General features: G+C 39.1%; 2 protein-coding genes across 2 annotated transcripts in view; one reads left to right on the top strand and one right to left on the bottom strand.

Moving 5' to 3' along the window:
• The first annotated feature begins 3,608 nt into the window (after positions 1-3,608).
• On the top strand, positions 3,609-18,646 carry Tdo2 (tryptophan 2,3-dioxygenase). Its single transcript, XM_004868548.4, has 12 exons — positions 3,609-3,769; positions 3,985-4,090; positions 5,064-5,154; positions 6,031-6,101; positions 7,226-7,353; positions 9,158-9,344; positions 10,432-10,539; positions 13,140-13,251; positions 14,422-14,479; positions 15,565-15,644; positions 16,121-16,211; positions 18,055-18,646. Exons 1-12 carry the CDS (start codon positions 3,651-3,653, stop codon positions 18,206-18,208), a joined length of 1,305 nt encoding a protein of 434 aa, XP_004868605.3. The 5' UTR covers positions 3,609-3,650; the 3' UTR covers positions 18,209-18,646.
• A 450-nt stretch (positions 18,647-19,096) lies between these two features.
• The window catches only part of Ctso (cathepsin O), a 47,023-nt gene continuing 39,553 nt past the window's right edge, over positions 19,097-26,566 (bottom strand). The window contains exon 10 of the mRNA XM_021247473.2: positions 19,097-24,560. Within this exon, the coding sequence (XP_021103132.1) occupies positions 24,526-24,560 (35 nt within the window). The 3' untranslated portion in view covers positions 19,097-24,525. The remainder of the gene's footprint in view (positions 24,561-26,566) is intronic.

Raw genomic sequence — 26,566 nt, 5'->3', positions numbered from 1 at the left:
AAAAATTCTAAATAAGTACAATTTACATTTCAAATCTCAATAGAATTTTTAAGAAGGCTCATTTTTAATGAATAATGAGGTCAAGTAGAATGTATTTGTACCTCTTTACAAATGCCACTTTTCCATCTCAGGATGAGAGGGTCCTGGTTTCTTGCTTCTCCATAGTACATTCATTGTTGGAGGCATGTCATTTCCCTACCTATGAATTGCTTAGGTTCTTCTTGTCTACACACATTTTTCAAGAATTGTGTTTTAGTTTTTCCTTGGAATCAAGTAATGAAATGGCCTTACATTGGTCCAAACAGGTGAATCCCTCTTCCCTTGAAGCCAGTGTCTTACTGTTTTCTTTCCTGATTTTCCTTGAGTCTGACATTGTTACCATTCCACAGTCATTCAGTATTGATGACTGATCTTTGGATTTATCAAAGAACTACTGGAAAGCTCATTCTTGTATGACTAAGGTAGAATCTACCCAAGGGCTTTTAATTATCTTTAGACTCCACCTGTGGGAATGAAACAAAACAACATGAAAAAGTACTTCCAACCCATGGTGACTTATACATCAACTATGTTTTATTGTTTCTTTGTTTGTTTGTTTTTATGGTACTGGAGATTGAACTCAGGTCCTTGAGCTTGGGAGGCAGGCAGCAGAACCACTGAGCTAAATCCCCGGCCACCAACTACATTTCATTGAAGTGCTTGCTGTGCTGATCGACTTTTTGCTGGGAAAGGACAAGTGTTTGGGAAAAAGTGAGTCAATTCCTGAAAGTGTTAGACATCATGAGGAATAAGTACTGGAGGGGAGAATGTATCTAGGAACTGATCCTGAGAAGCACAAAGGGAGGGTGGACATTGGGCAGGAAGCCAAGGAGGAAACAAACTCCCAAAGCTAACACTGTGAGCTGCTAGGGATTCTCCTAGGGTCTCTGAAGAAGGGCTCAGATTTCTTTCAGAGTTATCTCCTGAAAAGCAGGATGCTGGAACATGTATTTATCCATGATAGTTCCGGCCTGGGCTCAGTGTTCTGCTAGCTGCTGCAGTTTATGTCTCCTGAGTAAGAACAGGACAGTTTGTGTGGAGTGGTGGTGGCATTTCACCAGACCTGAGCTTTGAGGCAAAGATGAGAAGATATAACACACGTCCAGGGGTGGTGCTGCAGGCCCATAATCCCAGCCTGATGGCCTGAGGCAAGAAGCTCTCTGTGAGTTTGAGGCCAGCCAGGGCTACATAGTCAGATCCTGTCTTTAAAAAAATAAGATGTGCAATAGATGACATGAGATGTTTTGTAGAAACAAACACTGTGAGGGCTGAAAGAGTAACCTGAGGAAACTTCTATCACTTTCTAAGTTTAGCCCAGCACGAGTCTTTACTAGTTCTCCTTGCCTGGCTCTCACAGGCTGATTTCTTCTCCATTACCCAGCCTTAGAAATCACAAGAACTGGAGACAAATGGTTTGGTTTTTAATCTTCTGAACTTATTTTTCGTTTTCCTTTCATCGTCTTTTACTACATATCTGAATGAGAAGTTACTGTGTCTCTTAGCTTTCCGATATTTTACTTTTGAAATGCACTAGATGGTTCCTAGGAATCATCTTCAGCCTGAACCTGTTAGGAGTCCTCTCTTCCAAGAATGCTCACCCGGGAGCCTGGACCCCAGCACCTCCCTCCCTGGTCCGCTGTGTGCTGACAGAGAAGCCAGGGATCTAGGAGATTTCCAGAGACTGTCGCTGCACCCATATGCCCGAGATTCACTGTTCACCTTGCTTCTTTGAGGTAAATGCTATTTTCAGAAGGTTTGTGGAAAATATCCCTCATGGGGCTGGGAGTGATAATGTAGTGGAAGAGCACTTGCCTAGCACGTCCAGCATGGGTTTGACCCCCAAAATAAAACAGTGTATGAAATATATTAGGAATAAGACATACTGTTGGTTATAGAAGTTTAATAAATTAATATATGATCACAAAGAAAATGTTCCTAATCTGAAGTAAATAGCAGATTGACAAATTGGATTCCCAGTGCAAAAAATTTAAATATAGGCAAGATAGCGACCAGAACATCATCAGTCATCAGTTAGATAATGCTTTCTATGCAAAAATTAGCAAGAATGTGTGAGTCTGCAGGTTGCCATTGGAGCCACTGTCCTGAGGAAAGGAAACCAGCTACTCTTAGGTTAGCTGGCATGTTCTCTGACAGACTAAATTCCATTTTGAATGACCGCTCTTCTGCTGCAAAAGCAAATTGTTGGATTGATGGTGCTACTTAGGAGATCCAACTGCAATGCTGTTTTGAAAGAAGAAAAACTATTTTATTTCTAAAATGCCTATTTGTTTCTAATTTATGAGGAAAAGTATTTTTTCTTTTACTAGCATGTTGACCAATAAGTGGAGAGTATTTCTCAGCCCCGAAGGGTTAAAGAGAGTAGAATAAATTATTTACTGCTATTTTCCATAACCACACACCAAAGTGAAAAATCAAAAGGAGAAAGAGAGGCTGCAAAGCTTTCTTGACTTTCAAACATGGTGCCAGGACACCAGGAGATGGAACAGGGGATACCACTCCTACCCCTCTGAAGGCCCTGTCCCAGCTAAGCCATTACCAGGGTCACCTGTGAAAAACGAGAGCAGGTATCATCAGTGCAGGCATGGTTCTGATGAGTTCACTGTTCTCTTACAACACAGCATTTGACGTTCTTTACCCTATATTGTTTAACATTATCATGTACTATGCAGTAGTAAAGTGAGGATTTTATTGTGGATCAAGACTCAAAATGACAATCAACTTATACAACTTCATTTCTTCTTGGTTGATATGCCCAGAAGTTAAATTGGTTTTCCCCATCCATACAGTCAGTGGCAGGGCTGAGACTAGAAACACAGCTTCTAACTGCGGATGGTTGGGGTCCAGCCCACACAGGCCTGTCACTGTGGATGGGAGGACATGTACAGGGCATCTCGGTGGGGTTCTCCGTGGGCAGAGGTGGACGGGGAGAGTATGGTGGGTCAGTAGCCCTCAGAGCAATTTTGGAACTTGAACCAATAAACAATGTTTCTAGATAAGATACTTTATCACTGGTCTTGTTTATAATAGTGAGCACATGGTTCTAATGTTCCACCTGTCGGTAGTGTGAGGCTGGGTGGGTGAATTCTACATGGCATTTCCGGTGTGCACAGGTTGGCAGGGGCTGGTAGCACTGTCAACTGGAACTCCAAGCCAGCGTTGGGAGCTCACCTTCCACTCAGTGCTGGCAGGAGTAAGTGGGAGGACGCTGATGGTGGATGGCAGTGGCTTTGAGCATGTGCCACCTCTGCCTTTCTGAGAATTTCTTCCCCAGGGATATTCGAGTTCAGTGTTGGATTGGGACTTGTGAGAAAGTACATGTTCTTGTATAAGCTCATCATCTTTACATTTTACAGGATGCCAACATGTCAAATGTTTGAATATTGAGATGTAATTTTATCGTGGCTTCTATTGATTGGGTTTTATGACTTTGTAAATGAAAGCAGAGCTTGGCAAGTCAGGTGACTCAGTTTGACAGAATCTTCATTCTTCTAACAAACAAACTGTACCTAACAAAAATCCACTTTAGAGCTCACATGGGTTCAGCCCTGTGCCAGTTGAAAGGAGAACCCAGTGGAGAGCACAGGAGGGTGATGATTGGCCAGGGACAGTTGGCAGGGCACATAAAGGACAGCTGTGGAGCAGCTGGGATGGCCAGCACCACTGGTGGCAGCACCATGAGCGGATGTCCATTTTTAGGAAGCAACTCTGGGTGAGTATTTACTTTTGTTCTAAGTGGAGTTGGGCTCTGAAAAGCTCCAAGTAGGAACAGTCTTATTTCTGATTGTAGAGGGCCCTGAAGATTCTGCCTTCTATTTCCTTCTTTAACAACCCAAACAGAATTGGTAACGGAATTTGAATCATTCAGATGATTAGGTAACTATGTCTTTTCAAGTTCATTTTTCTCTTCATTTATTAAAACTGTAGATATGCTTTTAAAAGTCTGTCTGTAGAAGACAGTAAAGAAGATGAGTCACAAAGCGGTGTGAATAAAGCCAGCAGAGGAGGAGTTGTCTATGGGAACTACCTGCATGTAAGTGACAGGGTCCTAAAATCCCCCGATCCCCTATCTATACAAATTTGTTTCTTCTACTTTTATAAAAATAATTCTAGAGACTTGTAGGTGAAAATTGACCTCACTGGTAGAAGCTCAGTAGCAGCAGATGAAGGGAGGGGAGAAAGAATGGAAAAAGAATTAAAATGTGTTCTGTGTGTGAACCAACTGCCCGTGATGAGTGTAATCACTAGGTACTGCAAACTCATACTGATAAAAGTAAAAATTAAGCAAAAGCAGAGAATTTCGGGTTGGGGCAGAAGGGTGAAGATAAAAGGCAGACATTACACAACTTGGATAAATAAGACATGGTCAATACACCCCAGCCTAGATAACTGCAAATGTGTCTCAGAAAATGTTCTGTTTTAAATCTCTGATCATAAAGTCGAAATGATAAAGACATACTGAGAATTTTCTTGAAACCATTAGTTTTTAGATAAAAGTGCCATTAATAAATGAACTATGTGAAGATTATTTGGGGTTAAGTTTGTTTTTAAGCATGTTTGTCTTCTTTTTCTTTTTAAAGAAACAAAATGGTTATTGTCCTTGATGTGTGTCTAAGGATGAACTGACAAAGAGTGTTTAGATCTCATTAGAACAGGGTCCAAAGGGGAATAAATGGGGAGAGCAGGACAGAAGTGCAGACAGCTTAGGCAGGTTGTCAAGTTTTCATCATTCTCATTTCATGAAATTGAAAAGAAAAGACATCTCAGAGTGTCATAGGACTTGTGACAAAATCCTCCCAAACACATTTTTTTCTGAGAAAAATTTAAAAATCCTAATTTTAACTCACTCTTTATGATGAGACTCATTCATCATTTAAAATAAAATAGAAAGGTTTCAGGAAGTTTGGAATGTTGAGGAACTTTTTCCAGAATTCTATTCCTTTATTAAAGCTGACTAAAAAACTCAAGTTCCACAATTTTGAAATCTGCCTATTTTTCATTTAAAGCTGGAAAAAATTTTGAATGCACAAGAACTTCAAAGTGAAATAAAAGGAAATAAAATCCACGATGAGCATCTTTTTATCATCACTCATCAAGGTAAGTTGGAAAGGGTCAGAGAACCACTGCTCCACAGGCACCTGCCGTCTAGAGGAGGCCAGCTGCCATTTTTATCTTTCAGCTGGTGAAAGATCCAGGGACTGCCTTTGTTGGAAATGCCTGAGAATATTTTGTTGTCAGATAAAGTCTCTTAGGAAATCTCTTGGGCTTTTATAACAGTCATCTGTATGTTCCTTTGGTGCTAATGTGTCTAGCTTTATTCTTAACTCCATCTCTTGGAATTTCCCAAAGAATCTGCAAGCATAGATGACATTATTTCTCAACTTAGAGTGTTAAAAAACTATTTCCACAAAATGAATTGTTCAAGTTTATTGAAGTTCTATGTAGTTTCATAAAAAGTCTAATATTGGGAAAAATGTTTTCTAAAATGTGTTTTGGCCACACTTTCTACTTCTGGGGAGTGCTTTTAGTTTAAGAGAGCATGGCCTGTTATGCTACTGTAAGTCTTAAGATGCTGAAACATCAGTCCCCATGTGTAGGTGGTTTGCTCTTAACCAGTGTACAAACGAGTCCACTCCAGTCAGGAATGTGTCTGATCACGTGACTCCCTCATACTAGCTTTGCCACTTCTGCTTCGTGTCAGCTTTATAAATACATTTGTTGAGAGGAACCAGTGTAATAATAATGAACACAAAGCACATAGACAACATGCCTGGCATAGTAAAGCATTTAATAAATGGAGCGTATTCTAACTTTAACCCTAATACTTATTTGTAGCATAATTGAGTCTATATTTCATTTATGAGTTTTAAAGTTCCATTTGTATTTATTTTCAAATATGTTAAATGCATCTTTCACATAACTGTGGTCAGAGCTCCTGTAATGTTTTCACTGACAAGTGTTTTCTGATTACAGCTTATGAACTCTGGTTTAAGCAAATTCTCTGGGAGTTAGATTCTGTTCGAGAGATCTTTCAGAATGGTCATGTAAGTTATCATGCCATAGAATTGTTTTTATATATTTTTGGATGCTCAAGAAAATATTAATTTCAAAAATATAACACCAAATATTGAAATGACTAATGATTTGAGAAAACCCCACTTTCTTATTTTTGGATTTGTTTTGAGACAAGTCTCCTTTGAGTTCAGGCAGACTTGAATTCACTGAACTCACAGGCAGCCCGGCCTGGCCTCCAACTCTGAGACAATCCTCCTGTCTCAGCCTCCAGAATGCTGAGATTGCAGGTGTGAACCACCATACCTGGTTTAAAAAAACAAAACAAAACAATAAAAAAAAACAAACACTTTCTGAGTAGATCATTTCATGGTACTTTCTTAGCTCCATTGCTTTAAAGTTTTTTTCAAATATAGTTTTCAAGTCCTTTGTGTAGAACTCGATATATTTTTCTTTGAAAAAAAATGCTATAAATCAGAGTAGAGTATCCAGCTGCCTGAGACCCCTTAATTAATGAGTAACAATTATATTTCTAATGCCTGTATCTTTTGCAAGAAAGGAGCAATAATAGAATGAGAAAGGAAGAGGAGGAGGAAGAAGAAAAAGGGGAAAATAAGAGGAAGAGGGAAGCTGGAAGAAGAGGAAAAAGGACAGCAGGAGGGTGGAGAGGCCTTGGGCGGCATCATCAGAAGTCCCACCTGCACCGGGCTGGGCCCCAGTTTGCTTCCTCTTCCCAGAGCTCCAGGGGCAGCCTGGAGTCCTGTCCTAAGGGGCCCCTCCAAGAAGGCTGATCCCGAGCCACACTGAGCCCGACCTGCTCTTGTGCTGTGGACAGAAGCCTTCGCTGGCCCTGGCTGCTGTGGCTCTCAGAGAAAAGCAGATACACAGGTTGCCTAGAATGCTCTTCTTTTGAGCCAAAGTTAAAATTAAAAGAGAAATTTGTGTGGAAAACGTGGGAGTTGTGTCCTGGCGTTGACTTCCACTTCACTTCCGTACCATTTTCATTTTTAAAGAAAGAAAAAGGATTCTGAATTGGTACCATTTCTCACACACAATCCAGAATGGTTACTAGCCAGTTCCGATCTTCCTCTTTAATTCTGCTTTCACCTAAGATGAGCAGGAAGGCACTGTGTCTGTGTCTCCTCCTCACCATCAGGTCCGGGACGAGCGGAACATGCTCAAGGTGGTCACTCGCATGCATCGGGTGGTGGTCATCCTCAAACTCCTGGTGCAGCAGTTTTCTGTCCTGGACACCATGACAGCCTTGGACTTCAACGACTTCAGGTACACAGCCAGCTGAGGCATCCGAGCCAGACCTTCCCGCTTCCCGCTGGCAGGACCCACCTTAAGGACACCCCACCCCTGCACTGGGAACTGAACCCAGGCCTTCACAGTGAGCTGCACCGCAGCCCTTTCCTTATGTCTTATTTTGAGGCAAGACCTCACTAAATCATTGAGCTGCCCAAGCTGGGCTCAAACTAGTGATCCTCTTGCTTTGGCTTTTCAGAGTTTGGGGATTCCAGGTGTGCACCACCACACCCTACTGACTTGGGGTCTTTAATCACACAACATCTGAGAAGTCATCAAAAAACATTTGACCATTTTTACAAAGAAAAATAGTGTGACCAAAAAATTTCAGTTCATTATCCTATATTCTGCTTTTCTCCAAAATGGATTTTACACAGCAAAAATGGCTAAGATAGCAATGACATATGCAGTTAACTTAAAAATTAAAACAAAAGAAACAAGTGATACCTAAAGAAGTATGCCAATCAAAAGCACCAGTACAACTGATGTCCTGAGCCATTAATTTTGGTTTTCAATTACTACGCAAGCCAAGCCATGTATGTGTGTCACGTGAGCTCAGGGGCGCACACACACACACACACACACGCACACACACTCTGTTTAAAAAGCATACTGTTTTCTTACCAAAATTATAGAAGAAATTTTTTGAAGAAACTTAACTTGAGTGTGTGATATGGTGTAATAGGCAATCCCAACATGTTTGACAACAAAGAGAAATGTAGCTGGATATTTTGGGTGGATTTTAAAAATTCAGGTTGCAGCATCAGTTAGATGAAAGACATTTACAGGAACCTGAGAGTGTGGATGATCTGCAGGGTGGGAATTCTGACTTTTTTTATTGCCTTTTTCATACTAGGCAGCACCTCATTTATTTCACTTGTGTTATTTCATTGCTGCTCATAATAATTTCAAATAGCGAGGTGAATGGAAGTATGCAAGAATGCCTTTTGTGGCAGGGATGAAATACTTTGTAAACAATCTTTTAGCATTGTGAAGCTCTGTGTCCACCTGTCTTTATCTTAGAAAATATCTAACAATAAACATTTGCGTATACACAATTGCACACACCACACACATGTATATAGCATTTGTTTAATATATATTTATGGAAATGTATATAAGATACATATTATATGTCAAAGTGCATAGTATACATATGAAATATATGTGAAACTTCACAACTGTACAAACTGCCCAGTTTCAAATTGATTGACAGCAATTGTGGTGTTTAAGGAGGTCATTTTCCTTATTTTAACAAAGGCCAAATCACAGGTTCACATTTAAGTGGTCGTACATGTCACTCTTTGGTAATGTACCAAGAACCTTTCACAAGAGAAGAAACCATGTGCTGCTTGTCCATAGAGAAGCATAAATTCAAGTGATTTGTGGGAAATGGATGCGCTTTGAGACCGTAGCGCTAAGTGAAATCAGTCAGACATTGAAGGTTAAATAGTGCATAGTTGCTTTTATGTGAGACACCCAAAGTATAAATAATTTACAGAGCAAAATAAGAGACAGATGATGATGAACAGGGAGCTAGACCGTGCAGAGATGGGAGGGGTCTGGGATGCCAGGACAGGAGGGAGAAGGGGAGGGAAAGTGAAGAGGATGAAGATGGGGCCGGCGAGCATGTAGGGCATCAGCTCCCCAGGACAAATGCATTCCCTGTGCGTCTCACGCGTATACTAATGAACACTAGGCTAGAAGAAGAAACCATCGCAGTGACACGCGGTGTCAGCCCACCTCTTCCCTGCTCTTCTCTTCCTGTATTTATTCTCAGAGAGTACTTAGTTCCAGCCTCAGGCTTCCAGAGTTTGCAATTCCGACTCTTAGAAAACAAGATAGGCGTGCTTCAGAGCATGCGAGTGCCCTACAACAGAAGGCATTACCGAGACAACTTCAGCGGAGAAGACGACGAGGGTCTGCTGAAGTCAGAGCAGGACAAGACCCTGCTGCAGCTGGTGGAGGTACGGCTGCCCTGCCCCTGCCCTCCTACTCGGCGTTCTTTGCCTCCGCTTCTGGAGAACCGATCTCTGAAACATAGCAACACTGGGCTATGTAAAAGGGACGGGAAAATTTACAAAATGCTAAGTCGTAAATTCAACTTATTAAAATAGAGTATCTTGGGAAACTAAGTTAATATTTAATAATCTCAGATGATTAAAGCAATTCCTTTAAGCATCCCTACTAAACAATATTTAATTAGCAGGGTTTTCAACTAGTGTGGGTGATTTTTACAAATTAAATTAAATTACTAAGAACTTTTCCCTTCATATCCACATTCCCTAGTGGTCTATAAATAGACTTTCAGGATTATTAAGTTGAGTCTTTATAGGTAAATTATTAAATAAGATTTGTATTGTCCTGATTTACTTCAGAAAGTCTTTTCTTTGCAAATTAAACTTTTAATAAATTATACAGAGCTCACTAATCTTCACAGTGTTGTAAGTGTGGATTTATGTTATCGTATCCTACATATTATCCTATAATGACTTATAAACGCAGAGAGAAAAAAAATCACACAACTAAGTTCAAAACTAAAAATAGGTTAAAAGAGAACCCATAAATGTACATAAATTTACTTTTATTTTTAGATTTCAAGGTCTTATACAATCTTAAAATAATCACATGGGTAGTTAATTTTAAGGTTAGTAAGTGAACAATGCTTCTGAGATTAAAGGAGATCATATCTTATACAAGTCACATCCATCTGCACCTAAAACAAAATATTTTGAGAATAAACACTAAGACATTATTAAAACAAGGTTGATAAATGTTCATAGAATTCTAGGTGAAAACTGTCAGAAATTTATTTAAGAAATAAGAAATAAACATTATTGATGATAATTACTTTAAAGATTTGGAAAATTAAACATGTGAATTGGTATTTCATAAATGAGAAAATGGAAGGCAAGGAAAAATACAAATAAACTTGAAATATGTTTTCCAATAGTATGAAGATTTCTGGTTTCAAGTTTATGAATGTTAGGTACAATATGTTTTATATGTTTAAAATTTTGCCACTTATTTACCTAAAAATAATATTTACTTTAGGCCTGGTTGGAAAGAACGCCTGGTTTAGAGCCACATGGATTTAACTTCTGGGGAAAGTTTGAAAAAAATGTCACCAAAGGACTAGAAGAGGAATTCATAAAGATTCAGGTATTTTTGATGCCATGAGTTAATATAAATGTACTACAGAAGTATTACGGATTTTTAAAAAATATTGCCTACTGTTCTTTTTTCTCATATTCTTTTTATTCATATATTTTCTTGGACTATTGAATGATCGATTCAGTTTTCCTCATGTGTAATAAAACTCATTACTAAATTAAGATGTGTTGCAGGGAAGATTTCTGTTTGTTGCAAACCACTGAACTTAATAGAATGATGTCTCTTGAAAAATTCCACATTATGACCAATTCTAGGCACAAATAAGAACTGGGGGGGTTGCCAAGTAAATACATTTAACCATATTATTTTTCTTTTGTTCTTATTTATCTGCTGGGTCCCATCTATTAGCCATGGATTATGTCAATTCGCTTTTGCTTGAAAAATACTGTTAATTCTCATTTTCCTCAAATCACATGTCCTTCGTCATCTATGAGTAAATTTCTCAGTGAATTGTTCAAATTCTTTACCTGAATGGGCTGTGTCAGGTAGTATAGAGAATGCAGACTTCGAAGTCCCCTGGCTGGGCTGGAATTCCATCTCCCCAGTGGAACTTTGTGAGAACAAACCCATAGCTTCTCCTTGCTGCACTTTTCCCATTAACAAAGCAGAGAGAATATCTACCTTAAGGGATCATGGTGAGCTTTCCATGAGACTGGTGCTTGCAATGCTAGATTTAGAGCAATAGTTAGGATAATTACTCACTCCCCTTGCCCTCAGGCCACTCAGTGAGCCTCCCTCCCTCCCTCATCCTGCACAAATGATAACACATGCGCAAATCCAAGACACACGTTTAATCTTAACTTTACTTGGCTTCTCAGCAGCACTCAATACTAATGGCTACCGATTACCCAAACATTCCTTCCCGTGAGTTTTAGTATGCATCATAATATCTGCACATACATTCTCTAGCTCTTGTTTCTCTCTTTCCTTTAGTTGCTCATAATTCTCTCTCAGACCAATAAATGAAGAGTTTGAAATGCATTCCCTTAGCACTTTCTGTTCTATCTCTGGACTGTTTAATTTGATCAATATTGAATTATTTGCCAATAATTATCCAACGTGTATCTCTGGCGTGCATATCTCTTGGATTTCCATACATATATGTGGTGCTCTACTTACTGTTTCCTCTTAGTCTTCTCTTTTTTTTTTTTTGCACTAGGGATCGAACTTGAGACCTTGGACTTGTGAGGCAGGCAGCAGCACCACTGAGTTAAATCCCAGGCCCTTCTCTTGGTCTTCTTAAAAACAGACCAATAAAATCAAACTTAGATGATGTTCCCTTTCACCCACTATCATTCTGACCTGGTCTCTTCAGAATGAAGGAAGTTTTTCTCCTCTGAGCCTTCCAGTTGGTCCAGGCTTTCCCTTCTGAGTGCTCCTAGTCCTAAGTGTTGGCAATTTCTTTGAGCTATCACCACATCCAACCGGTTCCACCCTTCACACCATGTCAGTGGTGAACCTCCTTTCATCTCTCACCATCACCCTTAGGTAAATTGCCCTAGTTTTCCACCTGTTCTTCAGGAATAAGTCTCTAACATGTCTTAGCTGGCTCCCAATATGGCTCCATAACAATTCATTCTCCCCATGGTAGTTGGAGTCATCTTTTCGAAATGCAAATCTGATCATATCTCCTTTTTGCTTAAAATCTTCTGATATCTCTTTATTGTTGGCAGCAGAAGGATAAAATCCTTAACAGGGTCTCTGGTGCCTTTTGTATCTCCCATGTTCCGACATTGTCATTGCTGATCTCCTTACTACCATACCACACTGTCTTATGGTGCTCATGCTTCTGTATTGCAGTGTGGTGCTCTGGTGATTGTTTGATGATGCCTTCTTTGCATCAGGTGGTGGTGGGTGCAAATTTTGCTCAAAATTTTAACACCATCACCTCCCCATGAACTTTTATTGTATAAAGGAATAATTTATTGGCAATGAGAAGCATACGGAGTCTTTCTATGCCACATGTTTGTTCTAAGGAATTGAAAATAATTGGGTTAACTAATTTGGTCCACTTCAGTTGATTTATAAGAAAGGCAAGTATGATAAGCAGAAAAGTAAGATCTGCCTTAAACCAGGCAATGGCTGTCAAGTGAATGCAAATATAGGACATATTTAAGAAATTGTATTTATGGAATGTAGTATTAAATAGAGAATTTCAACACAGCTAAAAGTTTTCCCAAGAATTCTTAACTTTTCCTAGGCAGAATTTACTTAAACCTGTGTTAAATAATTGCTGTTTAATGTTAGATTATTCTTGATGACTTGTTCTTATCTTTAATTATAATATCTTAGCCTATCTCTCAAGATACTTACAAAGAGACTATTTGCACATATCAAACTACTTAAATTTAAAAGATAGAACCCGTGTGTGTGTGTGTATGTGTGCGTGTATGTGTGTGTGTGTGTGTGTGTGTGTGTATGGGTGTGTGAAAGTTCCCAGTTTATTAAAAGTAATTTCCAAATTGTAATATTGGTTGATTAAATATTCCAAGTATGCCCTTTCTGCAACCTGTCAGGCTGTTTAAACAAAGTGTTCTAAAACAGGATTCTGTTCTCATTTGTGACTATATCCCGTATTTTTCCTAAAGGCTAAAGAAGAGTCTGAAGAAAAAGAGGAAGAAATGGCTGAATTTCAGAAACACAAAGAGGTGCTGCTGTCCTTATTTGATGAGAAGCGTCATGAACATCTCCTTAGTAAAGGTACATCTTTTTACTGTCAGGATTGTTTCCCAAGAATAAACGAATGTGAGATCAAAATATAGTTTTATAAGCCTGTCAAAGTTGGGGCAAATAGAATGAGAGTTGCTGTCCTACTTATAGAAGCAAGAATTGTCTAAGTGTTGTCTCCTATGGTAATAGGCTTCTGTGTTCAGTGTATTTCAAAATCTTTAGCAAAAATTGTCATAGTACGTGCTCAGCACGAGGAGTACCGAGCTAGATTTGATATGGCTTGCAAATTCCTCACAGCTTAACCGGGACAGAAGTGAAAAGAACTCATTGTAATTGGACAAGTATCTGCCGTAACTCAGGTGAAAGGAGAAAGGAACTATTCTCAGTCAGGCTGACTGGGCAGTTTTCCACGCAGACCAGGAAAAGTATCTGCTCAGGCTTTTGTCTCAATTTTCGACACAATGTTGAGCTATTATTTCTTGAAACTAATTGGCCATTATGATCAGTAACTTCATTAGTCAACTGTTTTCTTTATTTGTTCGAGTCTATTCTGTTCATTTTGATTTGGACTTTTTATTGTATAGCAAATCAGAGTCTTTTCAGAAAAAGGCTGTTTAAGCAAAGTGTTAGTAACACTTAATTTTAATAACAAAATTACGAAGTGTGGCAATATATGAAATTAGTGTTAAATTGTTTAAGCTTAAAAGATTTTAGCCTCAGTTTCCCAAAAGACTAAAAGAATGGAAAATCTTGTTTCCTGCAGTGAAGATAAAAGTCTTTTATTACAGTGCACGTGCGATTTTATATAGGTCTTGTGTTCCTTAAAACCAAGAAAACTAATTTTAAGTGAATTAGACAAAACTACTTTCAAATGTAGTTTGGAAGGCATCTTCTTCAGTTTTTTGAAAAGTAAATCATCATACTATTTTAGTTGAAAATTGATATTTATGAGGGATGTTAAACATTTTTGTATCATTTCCCTAATGTAAGATGATATTAAAAGGTTTCGAGAATTTAAAATGTACATACTTTGTTTAGCTTTTAGAATCCAATATTCAAATAATGTTTTGAATGAAGGTTTCCAAATTCATGCCAAGAAATAAAAAATTTAAACTAAACTTAAATTGTTTAAAGCAATAATGCCAAGTTAACACAGTCCTGGGTTAGCTCTAAAGAAGCAGCTCGCTTTGCATTTCTCAGGGGAAAGACGACTGTCGTACAGAGCACTCCAGGGAGCCCTGATGATACATTTTTACAGGTAAGAGCCACCAGAAGAGAGGGCACAGAGGGGAGCAGCCAGGAGTGGCTGCAGATGACATGCCAAGCATAAAGCTTTTAAATTGGAATCCTACTTTAATATGGTAACTCTGTTTTTAGAGAAAATTTCAAAAACATTTTTTTTTTAATTTTTACTTTTAAATAAAAAAAATGTAACTACCTCTGAAGCAGGTTACAGACACACTAGTAAATTATTCAAATATCCTTTTTTACTAAACTACAAAAGGTATTGTGTTCTATTAAATATCCTAAAAGACCAAAGTTCATTTTTTTTCAGAAACTCACTCGTGAAATGTGTCCTGTCATTAAGCAGTGTTTTGGGATAATTTCTGATTTATAAAGTAAAGCAGAACACCTCATGAGCTTTTTTTCTACTTACAGTTGCCTTTACTGTCTGAAATAGCTGAGATGCCTCTTAAATATTCACACACTTCTACTTCAAGTATGTAAAGTTCCTCCTTAATAGTTCATGAATTATGACTAAACAGGTCAGCAAGCTGGCTAAAAGGCTTCAAACACCAATACTTATGTTTATTTCCTCGTATTTCTTTAATTTTAAAAACTCCTCTTAAATTTGTTTCTTCAGAGTGCCAGAGGAACAAAATCCTTAGTTCTTTTCTTAAACTCAAAATAAATATAGGTCACTCAAGCTTAGGTGTCCTAAGAAAAATCTGTACTGAGAAAGTTGAAGTATTCCATGAAAAAAGGAAAACAAATATATGAAAAAATGAAAAGTAGTCTTTGTGTATTTTAATGTGTTTACTTCAAAGCTTCAAACTTGCATTAGTGGGGAAATCCCAGGCAGTGTATATGTCTTCCTTTTGCTAAGAATCTATCTTAAGTGTGACTCTGGCTGGATGATTTTTGTGTATTAAGTGGAATTTTCTAAACTTCAAAAAAATATTGCAAAATATTATTCTCATTTTTGAGATGAAGAGATAGAACAATCCCAAAGATGCTAGGGCTCTTACATGGCAAACTAGATGTTCATCACCAGGCCTCTTCTTAACACATTGGATTGGCTTAAATAAATGGCTTCTTCTTTCGCTTTTTTTTTTTCTTTAGGGAAGAGCCTCGATTCCAGGTCCCTTTTCAGCTGCTGACTTTTCTTACGGACATAGACACGCTCATATCCAAATGGAGATGTAAGTGCTGCTCCCACTCCCAAATTCCTCCCCGTCCATTCTTTTCCTTTATGCCCATACTTTTGCTGGCTCAAGAAAATGTTTTAATTTATTTTTATAACCAGAAGGAAAAATGAACTTTAGAACAAAGGAATTGTCTAAATATAGTATATAACAGTAATATTCCCATCCATGTGTCAATGCAATTTTAAAATATATATTCTATTTTTTTAATGGAGTGAGGGTCCCACAAATGGAAAACTGGCAAGGCTTCATGAAGGTCACAGCTCGAGGCTGAGCACAGGGTCGCAGGAGCTCAGGTTGTGGGCAGTAGGCAACCTCACGCTCTCCCCCAGCGTGTGCCCCTTCCACATGGCTGAGCCATAAGTCACCAGCACTTTCTCAGAGGCAATAATCATTACCAGCCCCTTGTTTTTAGAACACTGTGAGCCTAGTGACACAAAAAGATTGTGGAATAAATGCATGTGTCTGTCTAGATAACCACGTGTGCTTGGTGCATCGGATGCTGGGCAGCAAGGCAGGCACTGGTGGCTCCTCCGGGTACCATTATCTGCGCTCGACCATGAGGTGAGGCGGGACCCTCCTGCAATGGGGAGTCACCTCGCATTGCTAGGGAGAGCCTCTTACTGTCCCCTGCTGGACTGCACTCGACTCCTTTGGAGTTGGGTGCTCAGATGCCGCTCCTTGGGTGAGAACTGGGTAAAGTCCCCTGTTCTGGAATCTGATCTTCGTGGTCCTAGGGTGAGAAGGATCATGGTATGGGTGCAGCTCGCTGGGGAGGCTGTGAAGGCATAAAGGACTAACCGCGTTCACACCCTGGAGGAAGTCTTCCAGTTCATCCTGGCTCAGGTCTCCAGAAGACTAGTCATTTCATCATTAATATCATTAATTCCCCTACGATCTCTTTGAATGACACAGCTTTTTAATGTTTATTTTCGTTTTTATTTTTGTTACTGAGGATTAAACCTAGGACCTGCACACAGAGTTGCATCCCAAGCTCTCTTTGCATTTTGAGACAAGATCTTGCTGAGATCTTACCTCGGCTATGTTAGAACGTGTGATTCTCTGGCTTCAGCCTCCCAGAATCCTGGAATTAGAGGCAGGCACCACCATACCCAGCTTTGTTTCTTGTTTTTTGATGTGATTCTATTTTACATTATTAAACAACTTTCAGCTACTCCAGAAAGTGTGCTTTTCACAATCCTTAGAAGAGAAGAAGTTTGTATTTATTGAGGGCATGAAACATGCTTAAATGCTAAATGTTAGGACATTTTTGCATTATTTTAATATTCACAGCATCATAGGAAAAATCGAGAAACCATGTGAAATTGAGAAACTGTGGCTCCTTGGAAAACAGGAATCAGCTTGCTAAGTTTAGTGTTCATGTGCAGCACCCAAAGTCCTTAGTATACCTTGCTTTCATCCATACTCTCCACCAGATTGGCTGGTTTATTAAATACACAGGTTCAAAGTGTTATCACTTTCATGCTTGGCTAGCATGAGGCACTGGGCTTCATTTCCAGCACTGAGAGAGAATAAACATGCATTAGTAGACTGGTGGGAATAATTACCCCAAACAGCATTTTTGCTGATTCATTGTCCCATTTAATTTACACAAAGTCCTGGCCAGAGGAAAGGACTGTAGCATTTATTTATAGAATTAGAAATCATTTTTATTTACCTATGGAAGTTTGAATCCTGTGTCCATGACCACTGGTTTACAGGTGATAGAATCGGGATTTCAACCTAGATTTACTTGACTTCAAAGACAAAAGTTTGTCCTGTATAAAACTGCAGCAGTCAAAATGGGCCGGGGATCTAGCTCAGTGATTCAGAGGCCTGCCTCCGCAAGCACAAGGACCCAAGTTCAAGTTCAATCCCCATATCAAAAAAAAAAAAGCCCTCTAACAAACACAAACACAAAAGATATTGTAATGTTAAAATCACACATGGATATTTTAATGGACCAAGATGGCTCTCAGTGTACTGAAAGCTTCAGTGGTACTGGCAGCTACTTTGTGGTTGCGAAATATTGTCCAATGAGGAATCACAGACTCTATGTGCTTTAAATTTATAACTGTGCATACAATCCTTTAAAAGTAGGAAATGATAACACTCTCTGAAGATAGCATGACAGGGATTCTAGGTTTTAATCAGTATTACGCTGCTTTGATTCAGCCAAAGAGATAATATTGTATTATGATCCTGAACTTTGGATATGGATTGAACCTGAACAGACTTAAGGCTCCAGAGCTAGCTACACATACTATATCCAGTATGCACAACAGGTAATAGGTAATTTTGAATATTAGTCACTTATGATAAAATACCCAAGAAAACAATTTTGAGGGAGAAAATTTTAAATATTTCATGTCAACCATTCTAATGATGTACACATATGTTTTTCCAGTGACAGGTACAAGGTGTTTGTGGATTTATTCAACCTTTCTACGTATCTGGTCCCCCGACACTGGATGCCAAAGATGAACCCAATCATTCATAAATTCCTTTACACTGCAGAATACTGTGACAGTTCTTACTTCAGTAGTGATGATTCAGATTAAATTTATATGAAAATGCTGTGAAGAATATTGATTTCTCAGTCCATTTTTTATTTTCGGAATAATCCTATATACATGTAGAGTCTAAATGTAGTATATTTGGTAATATAATATATTTGTAATATATGGCTCAACATCATAGTGATCTGATTTGCTTCTGGAAATAATTGTCTCCTGTTTGTGAGGATGTAAGATTAAGCATTAAGATGCAAAACAATTTGGTTAAATGGTAACATCATATATGGGGTCCTATTAAAAGCTCAGTTTCCCCTGGTGCTTACCTTAATGTATCTACTAAATGTAACCTTGTATTGTTTCATATTTTACAAGCCTTTAAACCAGATATTTCAAATGTTCTGTGCAATAAAATATGTCATTCTATACAAAACCTTTTGAAACAAATAGGATAAAATAATAAATTTAGTTGTTTTTAAAATGTTACATTTGTTGAATCTCTTGATAATTAACGGAAGAAATCTGTCTGAAGCTTGTTGGGGGGGCGGGTTGTTGGGTTATTACCCCTTTCATTCCCAGAATTCAAAAGGTCCCTAGAAGGGGAGGCTGAAGACCTCCAATGGCTCAGAAATGGGGGGTGGGGGCGCTCCATCCCCAGTGTACTGGTCCTGGACACTCAGAGGACCCCCCCGTCCCATCCCTTCTCTGTGGGTGTCAGCTTCGTTCTTTCCCCTTGTAGACCACACCCTCTTGCAGGCTTGGTGCTAGCACTCAGCAACTCTGGCCCTCAAATGGGCAAAGGTGACCCTGTCCCTACTTCCAGTCCCTGTAGCTGGGGAAGCAAAGTCAGTGCTAATGCGTGGCAGAATATTGAGGGGCAGACAAGTAGCAGTTCCCTTAAACAATATTGGTCTTTCAAAAAAAGAGATATAACCATAATACATAATGAGCCTATTTATTTATTTATTTTTTCTCCATTAACTTTATTGGTACATTTTAGGTATACAATACAGTAACATTCATCATTGGGATCTTGTACCTTTACATGAGTCTCTTGGTTCTTATTTTTTTTCCACTTTCCCTGGCCTCCTTTCACCCCCTCCACCCTTCCCTATTTGCAAAGACTCTGTTTCCATTTTTTTCCTTTTCTCATATTTTTTCTTTTCCCTGTTTTCCTTTCCCCTACCCCTCCCGCTTCCCCAGCTCCTTTAGACCTTTACTTCCTGCTACACAATATCAGTTATACATTTTTAAATTACAATATCAAGACCTAGGAGACATTACCATAGATTTTAGAGAATTTAAAAGGATATAGAAAGCATATTACAAAAATCTTTTTTGAAATAAATTTGACAACTTCTAAGAAGTACCTTGGAAGACAAATTAATGAAACTAACTCTGGAGGAAATATAAAATTTGAATAGCACCTATTAAAGAAAGTATATTCTTAGCTTGAAAACCTACCTATATGACAACAGCAGGCTCATAAACATTTTAACTGATAAATTATATCAAACAATTAAAGCAGAAAAAAGAAGGACCATGTCTCCCCTCATTTTAGGAACTCAACATTGTGCTAATCCTAAAACTGGATAAAGAAAATAGAAGAAAAATGTATGAACATAGATAGAAATTTGTTTAACAAAACAAACTCTTAGAAGTCAGATCTGGCAGTGTATAGAAAGTGGTTTTGTTATAGGGATGAGCCTATTTATTTTTAATAAAAGTACTACACTACGACTTTAGATCACATGAGTTTTAGTTTTTTTCTAGCTTGGCCTGGATTTTGATGAGTTAAATCAAAAGCAATCCAGCATATTCATCAGCGTTGACCCAGACTGATTAGCCCGCAGTAAATCCTTGACACAAATGAGCTATGCTCTGGTCTTGGTTACCGGTTTGTTTTGTTTGGTTTCTGGAAGGGACCAGACCCTGCAGTGGTCTGCATGATGACATCATCGGTCTGCACCCACAGGTTCAATATCTGCAGATCCAATTCACCACAGTTGGAAAATTTAAAAAAAATTTTTGTCTGTATTGAACATGCATAGAATTTTTTGTCATTATTCTCTATGCAGGACAGTATAACAGCTATTCACATAATTTTTACATTGTATTTGATATTTTAATCTAAACATGATCTAAGTAAATGTGAGGGTGTGCAGGGATTGTATGTAAGTGCTATGCCATCTTACATAAGGGACTGGGGCATCTGGGTTTTCATATCCATGGGAGGAGGGCTCAGAAACAGTCCCGTGGATGCTGAGGAGCAGCTGCAGTTGCTGGGTCAGCTTCATATTTACAAGATCCATGTGTGTGCACTGTGGGTGGTGGTCACCCTGAAAATACAGAGATCAGGGTCACAGAGGCTAAGCGAGTGGGTTTGAAATCAGCCACCTGGGAGTGAATTCTGGCTTTCCCATTTGTTAACTATCTAGTGTAGAAAAAAATCACCATGTTTCTAGTCACCTAGTTTTCTATCTATCTGGGGTTAAAAGTTCTTACAATTTTTTTTCCACAAAGTAATAAATCACAAAGTTAATAACTATTCTCTCACCACAATACCCTGGAAACTTGGAATAAATGCTATTTATTTATTCTAAGAAATAATGTTAAGATATACCATTCTTTCTATAGATGGCATGATTTGATTTAGTTCTTCATGTGTATATTTTTGGTGTAACTAAGGTATGTAGTTGTAAGAGTTGTGTTCAAAGGATATGTTTGTAATTCTTATAGTAATTAGCAAAACAACATAATGATTTTCATCCTTAACTTCACTGAAATTCGAGCTGGTGAGTGCTGATGATCACTTTAATTTGTAATTCTTTTTTCTTTCTTTCTTATTTTTTGGTTCTGGGGATAGAACTTGGGACGCCATGCATGCTAGACAAGCTAAACAAGTACTCTGCCACTGAGCTACCTCTACCCCTTTAAATTGTGATTATTAAGTGAATTACCTAGTTCCAGTAAGGTTGGCTGACTAATAGTTTAGTGTTCAGTATTTGAGACCCAGGGGAAACCACACCGAGTACCTGCTGGTGGTTTTCCCAATGGGCGGGAGCCTTTGATGAAGCATTTGCTATGGAGCTTTTGGAGGGTGGGTGAGCCCTGCATTGTGTGGAGCGGAGTAGGGGAGGCCTGTCTTCATGAAAGCTCCTTTAAAAGACGTACGTTCCCACTTACGGGCACCGTGGAGCTCCTAAGTCATTCAAAATTGAGGAGTAATATGATTGTGCTTTTATGAATTGCGAATCTAGGGAGTATTGTAGGGAAATTGTAACATCCACTAGGATCACCCGGATTCCCGCCTAGGGACTGTATTTGAGGACATATGTGGCCCATGTAGTTTACTTAGTAGTGAAAGCTGACAAAATTGAAATGGCGTCATTTGTGTCAAACCCTAAGAAAAAACAAAGCCAAGATGATATGAAGGAGGAGATCCCATGAATGTATGTCTGATGGCAAGAACTATCACACGAGACTGCTGGAGCTGCCACATGAACAAAGGTTCACTGTAATTTTATACAAAAAATACTCCAGCGAGGACATATGCTCCGCTACTGCCCACTCAAACTTGGACTGACAGCACGGTTGCAGTTGACCCTTGTAGCCAGGGATAATCATTTCAGAACAATTTTGTGTAAGTTAAAAAAAAAAACAAACCAACTTTTTTGTTCCGGTGTCCCTTTCTTTCTGGAATATGAGCACATGCATTCCCATCACAACATTCATCCCTGCATTACGGCGCTGTCCTTGGGGAGCCTCTCTGGGCTGCTATTTCAGGCTGACAGGAAGCCACTGGGCAGTGGACACAGACTCCAAAGGCCTCGGCTCCAGAAAGGACAGGAAGGAGAGAGGAGGCAGGCGACCGAGCGAAGAGACACTCACGCCCTGCTCGGCCAGACTGAATAGGGTTTCTTGATTTGATGGATTGCAGGGTTAATATGTTGATGCTTTTGACCAAAGTAGGAACTCTACGAAACAAGTCGTTTGGCTGTCGCTGTTGCTGTTGTGAAGCAGGGAGTGCAGAGGGTGAGGTGTGAAGTCCGGGAGACACCGAGTTAATGTGGGCACCATGGAGAAAACGAAAAACTGGATGCGATGCGGAGCTGGCAGTGAGAGCCTGGGTGTGGATGCAGAGCACCTGATACCATGTTGACAAAATGCAGCCGCACCCTTAAGAGCAAGACCTTTTTAGGAACAAGTTGTCTTATGATGAATGTCATCAGAACCCAGAACATCTGAGAAGTAGTAACCATTTTGAAGTTTTTAATAATTCTTTAGTATTTGAAAAAAGAATATTAGAGAACCATTTTTATAGCATAGAAAAAAATCAGCAACCTAACACATACTAGAACAAACAGGATTTAATTCCTTTCTGGTATATCTGGATAATTAAAATATCTACCCACTACACGCCAGGATTTGTCATCCTGGAACATCTCCAAACCTGAGTCCACACATACTATTTTGAGATTTCTTTTGGTTGGTGTAAGAAAAAGAAAAATAATTTGATTTTTGTTTTGCTTTTCTAATAAAAGGATTAGACTAAAAGTGAGAGGAAAAACTGGAATTGCTAGAATTAATTTTTAGTGGTTGTTGCTACCTTTAAAGTTTTATTTTTGTTAACCTCTTGTGCATTAAAAAATAATCATTACTCAGAAATGGTAGCACATGCTGTAATCCCAGCGCCCTAGAAGGCTGAGGCAGGAGAATTGCAAGTTTCAGCCCAGCCTGGGCAACTTAGAGATTTACTGAGATCCTGACTCAAAATAAAAATAAAAATAAAAAAGAATAAAAAAATGTCTTAGTACAGTGCAAAGCCCCTGGATTTGACGACCAGCGCTGCAAAAGCAAACAAACAGAGAAGAAAAAAAAAACTCATGTATTTTAGGGTAGACATATTTACACATATGGTATGTGACATGATTTTACATGAACTCTTCCATGACAGCTGCTGTCCTTGTATTTGATTAGAACATCAGCTCTTTAGTTGAGGTTCTTTTTTTAAATATAAAATATACTTTTTATTTTGTTTTCTGAGAAAAATAATGGATTTGATTACAGACAAAGTCCAGAAATTGTTTACAGTTGATGAAACTGTACGTAAGTGGTAAAAGACCTGGGTGCTGAGGTGTCATCACTGCCACTCGAGAACCGGCTCGGTCCTGGCCGCGGGGCAAGAGCTCACAGCTGTCCCTTCCGGGGACGCTCGACTGTCAGTCACTGCTGAGGACGAAAGTTCATCACCGCTCGTCAGTGTCAGTGCCCGGAGTCCCTTGTGCAATCAGACCCAGGAAGGACAACAGGCATCGAGGACCAGGAGCCTGGAGGAAGCCCAAGGGAAGCACCAAGATGGAGACTGGGCAATCTCAGTAGAAAACGGAAGTCCAAGAGCCGGGGTGCTCACTTCTGGACTGATGCGGACTGACTCTATCAGATCCGAGGAAAGAAACTTGACAGATTCATGGCAAGAGGTCAGAGGTGTGATCTTGGTGGTGATAAAGAGCTGAAGGTGATAAGGGAGCCAAGTAAGTGATGAGAAACCAAAAATGGAAAGTAAGAGACAAGAGCAATTCTTCAATCAGGGAAACCAAACCAGCAGGAGTATTTGGGACTTATGCAGCAGAGAGTAACAGACTGTTCTGTGATATAGACAGAAGAATCTAAAAAGTGAAATATTTTGGATTTCTACTGACAATGAAAATTTTCAAAAAATAATTTATCTGACAGGCAATATTATTTGAAGTGACCAATCCCATTGCGGTCATAGCAACCGTTTAATTTCACTTTGTTTCTCTTAAAAAGGGATTTGGCATTTTCTTCCTCTAACGGCGGTCCCCTTCTGGCCAAGGGTAAGCGGCGGGAGATGAGACGCAACTGCCATCGCGACTCTTCTCAAGGCTGCCTCTCCGAATGCCGCACATAGCATCTCGAGAGGCCCAGAGCACCTGAGGCTGGGCGTTCTTCTCAGAAGAACTCAAATCCAAGCCTACAGAGTGTGTCCCACGAAGGAAAACAAATGACCACCTCTTTGATCACACCGGAACAAAGTTCCATGATAAAAATCAAAAGAAAACCAACAAACAACAGCTTCTTCAAGTTGGAAGCACCTAAAATACCTCCTCATCCCACTTCCTCCCGGAGTAGGAAACACAGATTGCCTTCCAGGACCCTTAGAGGCTTTGGAGTCCATCTCTCCATAGAGTAGACATTCTGCAGCTTAGCTTAAATCTGGCCAGGCCGAGGGCCTTCCCCGGGGAGCCGCCCAAGCTTGGAGGTGAGTCATACTTGGAATGAAACACTGTTGTTGCGTGGCACAAGTTTCATGGTTGTTGTTGTGCTTTCCTGTTGTCAACATGTCACACAAACACAGCAGAAACAGAGTCTGCAATACCTAAGGAAGGAGAGGGAATTATCAGTATGGTTCATTTCCTCTTTAGGTGTTCTTAAGTCGTAAGTTAAAACTTAATTTTCACATGGGTTTGGGAGGAGTACCTCTACCTGCCAGTGAGAACGGTTACCGCCAAAGCTGGCGTTAGAAGAGAGGCCTAATATTTTTGTTTGAAGCAACAAAACAAAACAAACAAAATTTCTTGTGAACTGAGTAGGCAAATGCATCTAAGATCAATATTGCACTTGTATATAGCATATTTCTTAAAGGGAATAAAACAACTTACATATTATTTTAAGTATAATTCCAAAATCAAACTCTAAAAATTAAACTTAAGCAAAATTTCAATAAATCACAGATGTTCTATACTTTCTTAACGCGCTACTATAGAGAGCTCACAGTAACACCAAAAGCAGTAATTAGCCCATCTGAAGAATGGATGTTATTCTTAAACATTTTACTGACGCTATGGAATACTATGTGCCTCATGCCATTGTTCATATGAATCAGCAGGCATACAAATTTCAGGCAATATTCTCAGGAAAGATTTGTATCCCTGCAGAATTAGTAACCAGGCAGACACTTGGAGATGCAAATGGTCAAAGCAGGTAGAGAGAAGAAATCATCTCAACTCATCGTTGGTAGCTGAGGGTTAGGGGAAAAGGCATAGTCACAACTGATGCAGTTAGGGAGCAGTGTCTGAATATTGCTCTTGCAACTCCCTTGTCAGAGGCTTACGAACAGCACAAATCTAGGCACCAATAATTTCCAGAGGTAATGCATGTCAGCAGCAGAGGCTCCAAGAGTGGCAGCAGTGATTTAGCCAAAGTTCTAACGATATAAAAACACCCAGTGATGCTGAAAAGCAGAGGCCTGATTGGCTTCTAGAGCTCCTGCCGGAAGACTTCAGTGATGTTGAGTCTTTTCAGTAAACAATTTGTGAAAAGTGTTCTATTTCACAGAATGACTGGAAAATAGTCACCAGATTAAATCAAAACTTTCCCTTGAAATTTTTAGTGTAACTGTTTCTCAATCTGGAAAGTTCTACAGTTTTTAAAAAGCGATACACTACATGTGTTCAACTGATCGAAATCAGGCTTATTTCTATCTGCAGCTTAGTTTGGGTGTGGCTTGATTTAGAAAATATGTTGATTTTCTAAACCAAAAGTTTAAGAAGGTAGCTTTGAATATAGGTTTAGAATAAAGCTTAAAATACTTAACTACTAAAAAAAAATACTTAACTACTTTAATTTCATAAAAATTAATTTAATAAAGTTATTAAAAACAATGTTTGGCATTTGGCCAAACTCTCAATTCTACCCAGCGGGTGTTTTGCTAGAATTTTTCAGGTTACAAGGGGCATGTTAAGCCAGAAAAAATCATAATGCTCAGATTTTCACATTTTGATGCAAGAAAAACTGATTCTTAATAACACTGTCCTTTCTTTCTCCATTCCCCTTCTCTCTCTTCTTTCCTTCTTTCCTTTCCTTCCTTTCTTCCCTCCCTCCCTCTCTCCCTCCCTCCCTACCTCCTCCTCCTCTTCTTCCTCCTCCTCCTCTTTATCCTCCTCCTCCTCCTTCTCTCTCTCTCTCCTTCCATCCCTCTCTCTTTTCAGTGCTGGGGATCTAGCCCAGGACCTCACATATACTAGGCATGTGCTCTGTTGAACTATGCCCCTAGCAATTACTGATAATCACTGAGCAGGTATTATAATGCACAGATTGGGAATATAGTTATAAAAAAGTAAAAGGCATAGCAAGGCATTTCTGGAGAAATTCAGTCCCCTAACTCCCTAACTTGAGTGTTTATCTGGCTTTTAAAGTAGTTCTGTTAAATTATTACTTAATCTTTTGATCTGACATATACATGTGATATATATACATATGCATATATATACATACATATATACATATGCATGTGATATATATATAGAGAGAGAGAGAAAGAGAGAGAGAGAGAATGGAATGGAGAAGCACTCCGTCTTTATAGAGAAGACTTCCCAGAAATAA

This window comes from Heterocephalus glaber, unplaced genomic scaffold (assembly GCF_053883595.1).
Source record: "Heterocephalus glaber isolate CG9 unplaced genomic scaffold, H.glaber_assembly_v1.0 deba00001737, whole genome shotgun sequence".
In the NCBI taxonomy this organism is placed as follows: Eukaryota; Metazoa; Chordata; class Mammalia; order Rodentia; family Bathyergidae; genus Heterocephalus; species Heterocephalus glaber.
Note: the sequence above shows the minus strand (reverse complement) of the source record. Positions and strands in the feature narration are given on the sequence as shown.